The 12524-nt window shown below is 58.0% G+C and overlaps 1 protein-coding gene across 3 annotated transcripts; it reads left to right on the top strand.

Annotated features, from left to right (window-relative positions):
* Nucleotides 1-702: 702 nt before the first annotated feature.
* LOC116597595 (aquaporin-12-like) lies at nucleotides 703-11824 on the top strand. Of its 3 annotated transcripts, none has more exons than XM_032355530.1 (3): nucleotides 703-1436; nucleotides 3731-3847; nucleotides 11550-11824. In XM_032355530.1, the coding sequence occupies exons 1-3, from the start codon at nucleotides 830-832 to the stop codon at nucleotides 11750-11752; spliced, it is 927 nt and encodes a 308-aa protein (XP_032211421.1). In that variant the 5' UTR covers nucleotides 703-829; the 3' UTR covers nucleotides 11753-11824. The 3 variants fall into 3 exon arrangements, with proteins under 3 accessions (XP_032211421.1, XP_032211422.1, XP_032211418.1); XM_032355531.1 differs by lacking the exon at nucleotides 11550-11824 and adding an exon at nucleotides 6951-7274 and having other exon boundaries at nucleotides 711-1436; nucleotides 3734-3847; XM_032355527.1 differs by lacking the exon at nucleotides 11550-11824 and adding an exon at nucleotides 6951-7274 and having other exon boundaries at nucleotides 714-1436.
* The last annotated feature ends 700 nt before the right edge of the window (nucleotides 11825-12524 follow it).

Below are 12524 nucleotides of genomic sequence, written 5' to 3'. Positions count from 1 at the left end.
TGAGACCATGGACCCCTAGGTTTGTGTCCCTGAAGCCCGGTCAGTGTTGGGGACAGTCTCTGACAGTATCTCTGCCCTCAAGAACCATGCCCCACAGGGTGTCCCCAGGAGGTCTGTGCACAGGGAATCACTGCTCACAGAGGGAGCAGGGAACGGGTCTTTTTTCCAAGGCCAATGCATTTGTGCGTCTGTCAGGAGACACTTGAGCTGCTCACCAGCCAGGCTTGCTTAGAGATGCATTTTTATTTGTCTTTACTGCCAGTCAGCAAAATTAACGTGTGTGGTGTGGTGGGGCCACCTCTGCAGGTTCAGCTCCCCGAGGCGTCCCCAGCAGCCAGGCCGGAGCACCCAGGGCTCCCTCCCTCCCTCGCATGGGAAGGCCCGGCCCAGCAGACAGCTGCCCACAGCACAGCAGAGCCGGAGATCCTCACCTGTTTGGGGGGGGTTGTGGGGGACAGAGCACAGGTGCAGGGAGCTGCCCAGCTGCGTCCCAGGAGCCAAGAGCCCCAGGGGCTGAGTCACGGAGCTCCAGTGGTGGCTTTGAAGCTCTGGCCCATGTCCAGCCCCTGCAGCTGGGCGGACAGGCACCTGGTGTGTCTCTTGCCCCGGGGAAGACGCCTGGCATTCACTGTGGAAGTTCCCGGTTCGGCTCCCAGGCCGGCAGCAGGTGTGGTGGGAAGTAGGGGCACAGGTGTGGCATTCGCAGGGCTGTCCGCCCAGGTGGCGTCTCCCACAGCTGCCCTGTCCTTGGGGCTGGGGCTGGGCCGGGCCCTGACACGTCAGCTCAGGCGTCCTGCTGGGCCCTGCTCCTCAGGGAGCCCCCAGGCCAATGGCCGGTCTGAACGTGTCCCTCTCCTTCTTCTTCGCCACCTTCGCCCTCTGCCAGGCAGCCAGGAGGCTGTCCAAGGCCCTGCTCTCGGAGGGCACCTACGCCAGCTTCGCCCGGGAGGTGGTGGGCGCCGCCCAGCTGGGGGCCTGCTGCCTGGAGATGCGGGTGTTGGTGGAGCTGGGCCCCTGGGCGGGGGGCTTCGGCCCCGACCTGCTGCTGACGCTGCTCTTCCTGCTCCTGCTGGTGCATGGGGCAACCTGTGATGGGGCAGCGGCCAACCCCACTGTGTCCCTGCAGGAACTGCTCCTGGCCGAGGCCTCTGTGCCCTGCACGCTGCTGGCGCTGGCGGCCCAGGGGCTGGGCATGCAGGCGGCCCGCGTGCTGACGCGGCGCTACTGGGCCTGGGAGCTCAGCGACCTGCATGTCCTCCAGAGCCTCATGGATGCACACTGCAGCTCAACACTGCGCACATCCGTGACCCATGGCACCCTGGTGGAAGGCGCCTGTGCCTTCTTCTTCCACCTGAGCCTCCTCCGCTTCCGGAACACTCTGCCTGTCTATAGGGTGCCTCTCACGGCCCTGCTGGTCACCTTCATGGCCTACACAGGTGAGACCTGGCTGCGCTCCCTGGGACATGTCAGAGCCTTTGCATCGTCTGGACACCCAGGACAGAGGTGGCTGCTGAGGGGGACCGCTGGCCCCTAGGGATGGTGGACAGCCCTCTTCTGGGAACTTGGTCGTGGCAGAATGGGGGCCAGTAGGACTGGACATAGTGCACTGCGGTGGGACCCTCAGCTCTGGTCAGCGCCTTCCTTCCCAGCTGCGCTGCTCCATGCTCCAAAATGTCCCTGTCTGTGTCAGGAGGTCTGCAGCTGGGGCAGGTGGGTTGCCCATGCCATTTCTTTAAGGCCCAGCCCACCCTCTGGTCTGGAAGCTCTGGAGTCCTCTGCTGCCCTTTCCAAGAGTCCCAGGTCCTGCTGTTTCTTCCTCCCCTCTCCGTCCCTTCCCAAGTGGCTCCAAATATCTCCAGAGAGGGCAGCATCCTCCCATCCTCCCGCATCCTCCTCCCATCCTCCCCCATCCTCCCATCCTCCCATCCTCCCCCATCCCCCACCCTCCCATCCTCCCCCATCCTCCCATTCCCTCATCCTCCCCCATCCCTCATCCTCCCATCCTCCCCCATCCTTCCACCCTCCCATCCTCCCCCATCCTCCCATTCCCTCATCCTCCCCCATCCCTCATCCTCCCATCCTCCCCCATCCCCCATCCTCCCATCCTCCCCCATCCTCCCATTCCCCCATCCTCGGCCATCCCCCCATCCTCCCATCCTCCCCCATCCTTCCATCCTCCCCCATCCTCCCATCCCCCCATCCTCCCCCAGCCCCCATCCTTCCATCCTCCCCCATCCCCCCATCCTCCCATCCTCCCCCATCCTTCCATCCTCCCATCCTCCCCCATCCTTCCATCCTCCCATCCTCCCCCATCCTCCCCATCCCCCATCCTCCCATCCTCCCCCATCCTTCCATCCTCCCCCATCCTCCCATCCCCCCGCCGTCCTCCCCATCCCCCCATCCTCCCATCCTCCCCCCATCCTCCTCTCCTCCTCCCATCCTCTTCCCATCCCCCCCACCTCCCATCTTCCCATCCTCCGATCCTCCCATTCTCCATGCCTATGCCTGGGCCCTGGGCCTCTGGGGTCGTTCAGCCGCCATGGACACCACCTGTCCTTCCCACCTTGCTGGAGAAGCAGAGAGCTGAGCTCAGTTGCAGGATGTCCAGGCTGCTGACCTCACGTTGCAGCTATCCCTGGACATGGGGATGGAGCTGGGCCAGAACTTAAGGCACCAGGTTGGGGCTGTTGTTAAATCCCCAGGGGACTCCACCATAGTTCTGTCTGTGGGATCTGCTCCACTAGGAGGGCTCTCCAGGCATGGATGCCTCCTCCACCCCAGAGGACTGGTGTGCTGGGAGGGACAGGAGGCTGGGAGTGGGCTCCCTGGGAAGGGTGTGCTGTGGGACGTGCCACAGGTCACTCAGTGGGTGCCTCATGCTTGCTCAGGCCTAGGGCTACAACTGGAAGCCCACGTGTGCATTTGGGGCAGGCTAGGCCCAGTAGGGAAGAAACCAGCACTGAGGGCTGACTTCCTGAGACACTGTCCACGTTCTGGCACAGAACAGACACTGTGTGCCCAGGAAGGTACCGCTAGAGCCCACGTACAGGTGAGGAAACTGAGGCACAGGTGAGCAGACACTTGCCAGCAAGGCTCTGTGTCCAGACTGCCTGGGCTCCAGCCCTAGGGAGACACGGGGAGCTCCTGATTCAGCCCTGCAGCCATCCAGGACACCGCTCCCAGAGCCTGGTCTCCACCACCAGCTTTAGGCCCTACACAGCCCACTCAAGGCCGCTGCTCCTTGGCAGTGGTCTACCCGGTCCAGGGCGAAGGGATGCTCGTGCTCTCTCCATGTCTCCGCGTCCTCCCCATCCCTCCTCCCTTCTCTTGCTTCCTCTCTGGGCTCAGCCCTTCACTGCTGTTGCTCCGTCTCTGCCCTTGTCTCTCTCCCCATCTCTCCATCTCTGTCTCTCTCTCTCCATCTCTGTCTCTGTCCCCCTTTCTCTCAAGAACAACCTCCCACAGGCGGGTGGCGGGGAAAGTGGTGGAGAGGAGAGTTCATCAGGGGCGAGTGGTTGGGATGGGTGGTAGACGTTCGTGGAAAAACTCTTGTCCTGGCTGCTCCCTGATCCTGTGGAGCTGGCCTTGGCTGACAGCCCTCCCACCTGTGTCCCCATCAGCACAAGGGTCGGGATGGGCTGAGCTCCAGGCCCCCGGCACAGGGCTCCATCCCAAGGAGAGGCGGCTGCCGACAGGGGTCCACAAGGAACGTCTGTGTTTCCTTCCACAGCAGGGCCTTTCACGTCTGCCTTCTTCAACCCTGCCCTGGCTGCCTCAGTCACCTTCCAGTGCTCGGGGTCTACCCTGCTGGAGTATGCCCAGGTGTACTGGTTGGGTCCTCTGACAGGTAAGGGTCACTGCAGACAGTTGGCAAGGCCATCTGTGGATGGTGGCTTGGGAGACACTTGAAGCATTCCTGGTGGACATGCCTGTGTTCCAGCTCACGGGTGGGGAGTCGATTCAGGGATGGCCGGCTCTGGGGTCCCTGATGTAGGTGAGGGAGATGGGGGGATCCTTTCAGTTCCTGTTAGGGACATCAGGGGTGGGGCCGAGTGGCCCATCTTGGTTTAGATGCGGTCATGAGGGGCTGGGACCAGGGAGGATGGGGGCGGGGCAGGGAGGGCAGCCTCATGGATGCGCCGGGGGGGCGTCTCACAGACCCTGAGCTGGGGCACCTGTGGCGGGAGCTACCGGAGCCTGTCCAGGCCACCCTGGCCTTGGGGTTTGCCAGCACCTGGTCTTAGCCCCTGGGGTCCCCGCTCACTCTTCACACTTAGTGGATGGGTCTGTGGGGTCCATGGAGCTCTGGAAGTTTCCTCAACTTCCCTCTGAGGGAGCACAGCCCCGGCCTCCCCAGGGACTCCCAGGCAGTCAGCAGTCCCTGGAGTGATAAGAAGGCTGGGGTTACGATTGGTAACTTCACGGTCCACTTGAGCGAGGTCTGAGACATAGCAGTCTCCCCCTGTGCCACACATCACCCCAGAGGTCCCTGAGTGCAGCCTGACTCGCCCCAGTGTCTCTACATCGTGGGTAGGAGGCATGCGCTCTCCACCCTCCCTGCGGGGGCACCACAAAGGTCACTGCGCACACTGGATGAGAACGCTGGGGTCTGAGAGTCCCACATAGCCCGGCCCCCCACAGCTCTGTGGGCCTGGGGCCTCCTGGGGTCCCAAGGCTTATTCCCCCGGTCAGGGACGTCCCCATCTCTCGTGCTCAGTCACGAATTCGACAGCAGGGTCCGCATGGCCCGAGGGGCGTAGACGACTCAGGAACTCCTGGACAGCTTCCTCTTGGGGGACATTTTCCGTTTCTGGTCCCGGGTGACTCCTCCTTGGCGGAGCACGGCTCCGGGGGCCCTGAGAAGTGGTCCTGGCCGCAATCTTGGAGACCTCAGTGTCGGAAATACGTGTCTCTCTGACCCAGCTTGGTGGCGTGTCAGGCCATATTAAAGTCAGGGTAGGGGTCCCTCTCCTGCATGTAGGGGCCTGTGGTCTCTGCATTTGTCTCCTGGCGCCTGTAGCCCCAAAGCACTCGACACGCAGTCCAGGTGAGCACTCAGACATGCGGGTGTGGGGGTCCTGCTCGCTCTAAGGGCTAACGGGGCCCCTCCCTGACCTCCGGGTCTCTGGCGGTGGCCATCAGTCCCCTGTCCTGTGGCTGCACCTCTCCCCTCTCTGCCTGTCCTCACGTGGCATCTGCTGTGAGTCTGTCTCTGCGGCTCCTCATGGTAGGACGCCAACCACACTGGGGTTCAGTCCACGCTTCTCCAGTGTGACCTCATCAGTTCAACCACTTAAGGATACAAAGATGCTGCTTCTTCTTTTTCTTTAAGATTTTATTTATTTATTTATTTGACAGAGAGAGAGAGAGAGAGAGATCACAAGTAGGCAGAGGCCGGGGGGAAGCAGGCTCCCTGCCCAGTAGAGAGCCTGACGCGGGGCTCCATCCCAGAACCCTGGGGTAATTACCCGAGCTGAAGCCAGAGGCTTTAACCCACTGAGCCACGCAGGCACCCCAAGATGTTGTTTTAAATAAGGTCACATTTGGAGGCTTGGGGAAGGACATGAATTCGGTGGGGGGGATGCCATTCAACCCAGTAGAGCCTCAGACTCCATAACTGCTGCTGTGAAGTCCAAAGCCACGAGGGTTTCCTCTGGAGGCCTCGTGGGGGGAGCGGGGAGGAGGCTGGAAGGGCAGCACCCTCCGTACTCATGCCCACTTTGTCCTGTCCAGGGAGGGGACTCCCATGCTGGGGTGCTCCTGCTGCCCCAAGGCCACAGCCTCTCTCTGCCTCCCTCCAGGGTTGGGATGGGAACTGCCATAGGAACAGGGCTCCGGGCCACTGAGCTTGTCACACACCGTACAGCATGCCCTGCAGGTCAGCATGGGGTGGGTCCACATCCAGGGTACCTGGGCTGTGCCTTGCTGGAACTTGGGGGTTCTGTGGAACGAAGCGGGTTGCCTTCCAGCCTTCTGCATTGCCGGCTGGGGATTCTGCTCCCTGGGTCCCATTCATGTGTTTGTTGTCTCCTTGCTTTTCAACCTCCCCTGTGGCATTGGTCTTTCCCCGCTGGTGGGCTGGTGCCCTTTACTGAATCCCTGTCCATTTGGAGAAGCTGGGCCACCGGTGATGAGGCACGGGAAGTGGGGGTGGCTTCCTGGGCTGTGACTCTCCATGGACACGTGTGCCCAGGAGACCCTGAGCTCGTCACTCACCTCCCTGGGCTGTCCCTCCTCCATAGCAGGAGTGGCCCCAGTGTCCCACTGAAGGTAAGAGAGGCACAGTGAGTGAAGCATGGACGTGTGTGGGCCCGGGACCATTCTTGGGAGCCAGGGTGGCTGGGACTCCATGGAGCCCAGTCCTGGCCAGGCCACCCCTGACCTTCTCAGGGCCCACACACTACATTTTGTGTCCTTAATGGGTTCACATGAAACTTCAAATGTGCTCCCCTCTCCTGCCATGGCCAACACCTTGCCTGTGACCGGGGCGGCCATTCGGGAATCCAGGATTCTCTGTCTTCAAGTTCTGGGAAGAACCTGGGGACCAGGGGCCAGGCCCTGCTCCTGCCCTCAGCCCCCCTGCTTTTCCCCTTCTTGGTCCTCACCTCCATCTTGCCCACACCCTCAAAACAGCCATCCCCACGGATGATAGGTCAGTCTCAGGAGGCAGTCCTGGGAGGAAGGAGGTCAAGCAGGCCATGCATGTGGCTCAGGACGTTGGTGCAGGGAATGCTGGGCCCGGGTCCCCAGAGGGCGGTCTGAAAGGACACGGGCTCCTGATGGGCCACCCCCTCTGCTGGGGAAGAGCCAGAGCAGACCAGGGCTCCCAGACAGAGACATGCAGGCTGGCCGAGGTCCCGATCTGTAGGATTCCCTGTCACACGGACAGTCTGGCGGAGAGGCCCCAGTGAGCCTCCTGGGCCAGTGGTCTGACCCTCGGTTTCTTGCAGGGATGGTGCTGGCGGTCCTACTGCACCATGGCCGCCTTCCTCGCCTTTTCCAGAGGAACCTGTTGTATAGTCAGAAGAACAAGTACCGGACTCCTAGAGGGAAGCTGGCCCCGGGGCCGAGAGACACCCCGATGCCTGCAGGGGGGTGCAGAAGCCGGGAGACCACACGTGAGGCGGGGCGGCAGCTACCAGGCTCTGGTTGAACCAGCATAGTTGACAGCGGCCCTGGTGGGACCCTGGGGCCCCTCTGAGCTGAGGGGGTCCAGACTCGCACCCCCCGTCTCCCTGGAAACCATTTGTCAATAAACCGCTCATGAAACCTGACTGTCTCCCTAGTCTGACAGAGGCTTCTGGAAGGGCAAGCAGGGGTGAGACCAGTCCACAAGGGAGTCACCTCCGTGTCCCACAGGGTGTCTCTTGCCTCTTTTTTTTTCAGAATTAGAACCAAAGGTAAAAGCCGGGAGGGTGGGCAAGAGGTCCAGGGTGCGTCCCCCGGGGCCTGAGAAGACCCGAGGGGAGAATTCGCATAGAAGGTGCTGGCTGTCCTGGACACATCCCAGATCCCACTGCTGGGAGAGGCTGGAGCAGCCTCCTCCCACTGAGGCTGCAGGGGAGTGGGCTGGACACCCACTAGCACCCCACCCTCGCAGCAGCTTGGCCGTGGCTCTGCAAAGCCAGGCAGAGCCCTGCCCATGACGGGGCCTCCTTGCTAGGCTGAGAAGAGCCATCTCCTCTCAAAGACCAGAGCTAACCTGGAAATTTCCACCCCTCAGCTAGGGGTTCCTGAAGCCCCATTCCGAAAGTGAGGCTGGCAGGGTCTCCAGCCCAAGGCTTCGCCCTCATCTCAGGCCAAAAAGGGCGAGAGACAGAAAACAGGGAGGTCCTGGGTGAGCTTTTCTCTCGTGAGGAGGCCATGACTTCCTGCACTAGTTTCCCAGGGGATGGGGGAGAAAGAACCCCCCACCCCACTTCCTGTGGCTGCCCCTTTACCCCCTTTAAATCCTCTCCCCTCCCACCCTTCGGTCTGGGCTCCAGGCTCCCCTGACCCTCCTCTGAGTGGCCACCCTGGGAGGGGTCAGTAGGGCCCCCGGGCTGATCCTGACCACCAGCCCAGTGTAGCTTCTGCAGGGCTTAATGGGGCTGCATGGAGTCTTCTAGAAGAAGGACCATGAGCACACAGGGGTGGTGCAGGGATGGGGACCAACCAGCTCCCCTCCAAGGGGATCTGTGTGGGATAGGAGGCTGGGGGGCCACAACAAATGTCGCAGCCCCAGGAAGGAGGAGAGGCTCCTCAGGGTACCCCAGACCAGAGGCCAATGGCACTTCCATCCCCATAGAATGTCCTTGCAGTCTCGGCACAAATACTTTCAGGTCAGAAGCTTCTGGTGCTCCCTCAGCAAATTCAACCAGTAAATTAGTACAAGACAAGTGAATGTGCAGACATTGCAATAAAGTATATCAGCAAATTATTAGAATTCTTGGAGTTCAGGATCTTTATTTTGGAAAGCATTGTAAAGTAAACTCCACAAGCTTGGAAGCATACATTAAATTTAAGGAACACTGCATTTGCTGGAAAAGAACACAGTTTTTAATACGAAGCTTTGATGAACTGACAACTTAAAAATTACCGAAAAAAAATAAAAAAAGTTTAACAGGAAGGATGCAAGAGTGGTTCAATGTTGGGCCGTTCGTTCTTTAATATAATTTACCCTATTAATCGACTGAGGAATGAAATCGTATAGTTATCTGCACTGACACTTAAAAGGCATCTGGAAAAAGAAAACATCCATTCCCTGTCCAAAAAGGAGGTGACAGATCATGTCTTAGTCACAGACAGCACGTATGACCAACACGGCATCTCGCTCGGTGGGAACAGACCACGGACATTCTGGCTGAGTCAGAAACACTGCCAGGCGCCCACATCCCATCGAGGGTCGGCGCCTGGGACACGAGCTGATGCAACTAGATGAGAGGGAACAATGAGAGGAGTCGCATTCCTGTTGGCAGATCACACAATAGTTACACAGGAAACAGACGAGGCAAAATCTGACAAGGGCTGTAAGAGATAGCTTGTTAATGTAGCAGAAGCCAACACTAACAGGCGAAAGACGTCCAGGAGGCTTCACACAGCCAGCAATGCGCAGAAAAGTAACAATGACAGCAAAGCTATAAAGTGCTTAGAAATTCATTTAATAAGGAAGGCACAAAGCCTGGGTCCAAAAAAAATTTTTAAACATTTCTGAAAGATTTGAAAATAGGGAAACTCATTCTTTGTTCTAAGATATCCCAGATATCCAGGATATCCCAATATCCTAAAGATGTCCATTCTCCCCAAGTTAATATATACATGTTAATGAAACAATAATAATAAAGTTATTAGCATATAATTATATAATATAGAATTATAAATATATAATAGTAATACTGTGAATTGTGTAAGACTGATGAATCACAGACCTGTACCCCTGAAACAAATAATACATTGTATGTTAATAAAAAAATAAATATCTGTATTCCCAGGAAAAAATAATGGAAAAAAATATAACAAATAATAAAACCAAAGTTGTTTTTATGCGAAACACCAGTTATTTTCCATCAAATGCAGTGTTAACTTACCTGTGAAAACTTGAAAACAGGATAAAGTTCTTTCTAAACTTGGGAGTAGGGGAGATCTTTCCAACCAGGACAGAATACCCAGAAACAAGGAAAAGCATTGATTCCTCTAACAATACCCTAATAAAAAGGAGACTGGCGTAGGGCGAGGCATTGTAACAAAGTCAAATGACAAATGCCAAACCAGGAAAAAACAGTTTGCAACCTTTGTCACAGACAAAGGGAAAAAATTAACATACAAAGAACTCTAAAATCTATTTTCAAAGGGGTGCCTGGGTGGCTCAGTGGGTTAAGCCTCTGCCTTCGGCTCAGGTCATGATCTCAGGGTCCTGGCATCGGGCTCTCTGCTCAGCAGGGAGCCTGGTCCCACCCCCCTGCCTGCCTTTCTTCCTACTTGTGATCTCTGTCTCTCTGTCAAATAAATAAATAAAATCTTTTTAAAAATTATTTTCAAAAACAGAAAGAAAATAAAAAAGTAAAACAACAGAGGGTTCACAGAAAAAGATACATGGGTGGACTTGGACACAAGGCTGCAGGCTCGAGATCGCTCATGGTGGAAGGAACGCAGGCTGTATCGGGTACCAGTTCTCCCTCCCAGGCGGCTACAGATATAAAGCACCGAAGTTTCTCTGCATGGAGATGTCAGGCCTCCGGGAGCACGCATGGTGGGCCTTGCAGAAGAGGTGAGAAGCTGCAGAGCAGCCTGAAGTCTGGCAGGAGGACACAGCATCTGAATTCTAACAAAATCTTGTCCTCAGCCTGGCCATCATTTAGGAGCTATAGACCCGACCCACCCCTTCCTCGAGGCCCAGCCCAGGTGACCGCACGCCCTGACCCACCTTTCCCCGGGGCCAAGCCTGGGAGCAGGCCTGGGCTGTTGAGGGAGGGGCAGGCTGCCTCTCTGTAGTGGAAGCTGGTCCCCAGCAGCTGAAGAGTGGCCCAGAGGGCTCCTGAGCATCCTTGAGAGGACAAACCAAAGTCCAGGTGGCCCTCAGCGCCTCCTGGCCCAAACTAGGAGTACAGTCCCAGCCCAGACCCCAGAGCTGGCATCTTGCCCAACCCTGTGGAGGCTGTGGCTTTTATGCAGGCCCTGAAGCCACTTGGGCAGCCCCGGGACTTGTAGGCAACTCTGGGCTGGACCCTGCAGGGCACAGTGGCACCAGCCCCGGGCCTGCCCCAGGGGACAGCCAGGGGGGCAGCTCTAGCCTGGGCGCATGTTAACACCTGAGGGTCACAGTGGCAGGGCCTCCCCAGCACCAGCCCCTAGTGCTGAGTGCAGGCCATGTCCCCTGCCACAGAGACCTTTCCTTGTCCACAGGGGCGGGCCCTCATGTTGAGCGTGAGCACACACCGGCCCTCCATGGCCGGGTCTCCCCACATTTCAGACAACCGACGTTTCACCCGCCTGTTCCAATCCTCTATCAGACCATTACTCTGAGAAGTACGTTCGGTCTGAAAAGATGAACTTGGCAGTGCACATCGGTGTAGAACCTACTCTCCTGCTGTCTTACTGCTCCCTGACCATCCAGCCACCAGTAAGCAGAGCCCAGTCCAGGGTCAGAGCCCATCCTGGGCAGGACCCCCTGCAGCCTCCTGGGGCCACCAGGCACCGATCTGCTAGTCAGCTCTGTGCCTGCAGTGCACCCCTCAGGGAACCCCGCAGCCATCTGCGGTCTTGGGCTGCCTCGTTGGCAGACATTGTGGGGACGTTGTGAGGCTCAAGGGTGTGAGGGGAGGGCGTCCAGCCTCTGCCCCTCTCTGCGAGGTGGCAAAGCTCCCACATGCCCTCAGCTCACCGGCCAGGGACCGGGTCACGCAAATGCGCTGAGATTCGCGCTTGCACTTCCAATCACCTTCTGACAATGGAAGGGAGCTCTTCTATGGGCACCAACATGTCCTACTTGGACGAGGCCCGTAAACACCATAGATGTCCAACAGTGTGCAATTCTATTCATGGACTGACTCAATTTTACCTTCTTTGGTCAGAGTTTTGGCCCCAGATGCAGCCCGATCACCTTGGAACTGCTGTCCACACACCGGGCAGCCCTTTGCTGGCCGAGAGCCGCTCACAGGGCCCATGCACGCACAGCAGGGGAACCTCGCCACTCCTCAGGGGCTCCCTGCTCACACATACGCGTACCTGTTGTCATTCCCACAGTAGCATGCACCTGTCCAGATATGCAAGTTAAATGTTCACCTGGTGGACTCCTCTGGTCACCGGGCTCCCGCTGCAGTGTTTCTGGGGCGTCCTGCAGGATGTTATGGGCATTTCGGGTTTCAAGATTCTGTCCTTCGGTCATTTGCCATCTCTATCACAACCCAGTAGCCTGGCTCTCAAATGGAAATGTTCTGGTCCGGTATCCCGGTGGTCGCCACACTGCCCTTGGCCATAGTCGGCCGTCCTCCACCCAGGGCTGACCCGGAGAATCTGTCCTTCTGCACTCCAGCTTCTAAGGGGGCAGTGATGACAGTGGCCATTCCCTTTTGGCCCACCAGGTGTCCTATATGCTTTCAAAGGAATAACTTCCGTGGGCTTGGGCCATCTTACTGGCCCCCACCAAGCACACCCAATAAGTGTTGGCACAAGGGGGCATCGACTTGCCTTCTGATTTTCCAGTATCCATGCGGCATCTGTCCCCACCGCACGCTCGGGGCGGCAGACACAAGCCGGTCACATCAACACTGCAGTACTCATCAGACGTTCACGTCAGTGCTAACTAACCCCACCTTCCATTCTCAGACCCCGCCCCACCCCGTCTACCTCCAGCTGCTGTTGACCCTGCATCAGTCGGTTCTGGAATCAGTGTGTGGGGTTCCCGGGCCCACGAGCCCCAAAAGTGAGTCCCTCTGAGGGGCCCCACCTTCCCCTGAGTCCACTGCTGAAGACGTAGGACCATGGCCAGGCCACTTCCTTTCTACTAAAACATCTTGATTTTTGCCTTCGGTGTCACTGCTATTAAG

The sequence above is a fragment of the Mustela erminea genome, chromosome 8 (assembly GCF_009829155.1).
Source record: "Mustela erminea isolate mMusErm1 chromosome 8, mMusErm1.Pri, whole genome shotgun sequence".
Lineage (NCBI taxonomy): Eukaryota > Metazoa > Chordata > Mammalia > Carnivora > Mustelidae > Mustela > Mustela erminea.
Note: the sequence above shows the minus strand (reverse complement) of the source record. Positions and strands in the feature narration are given on the sequence as shown.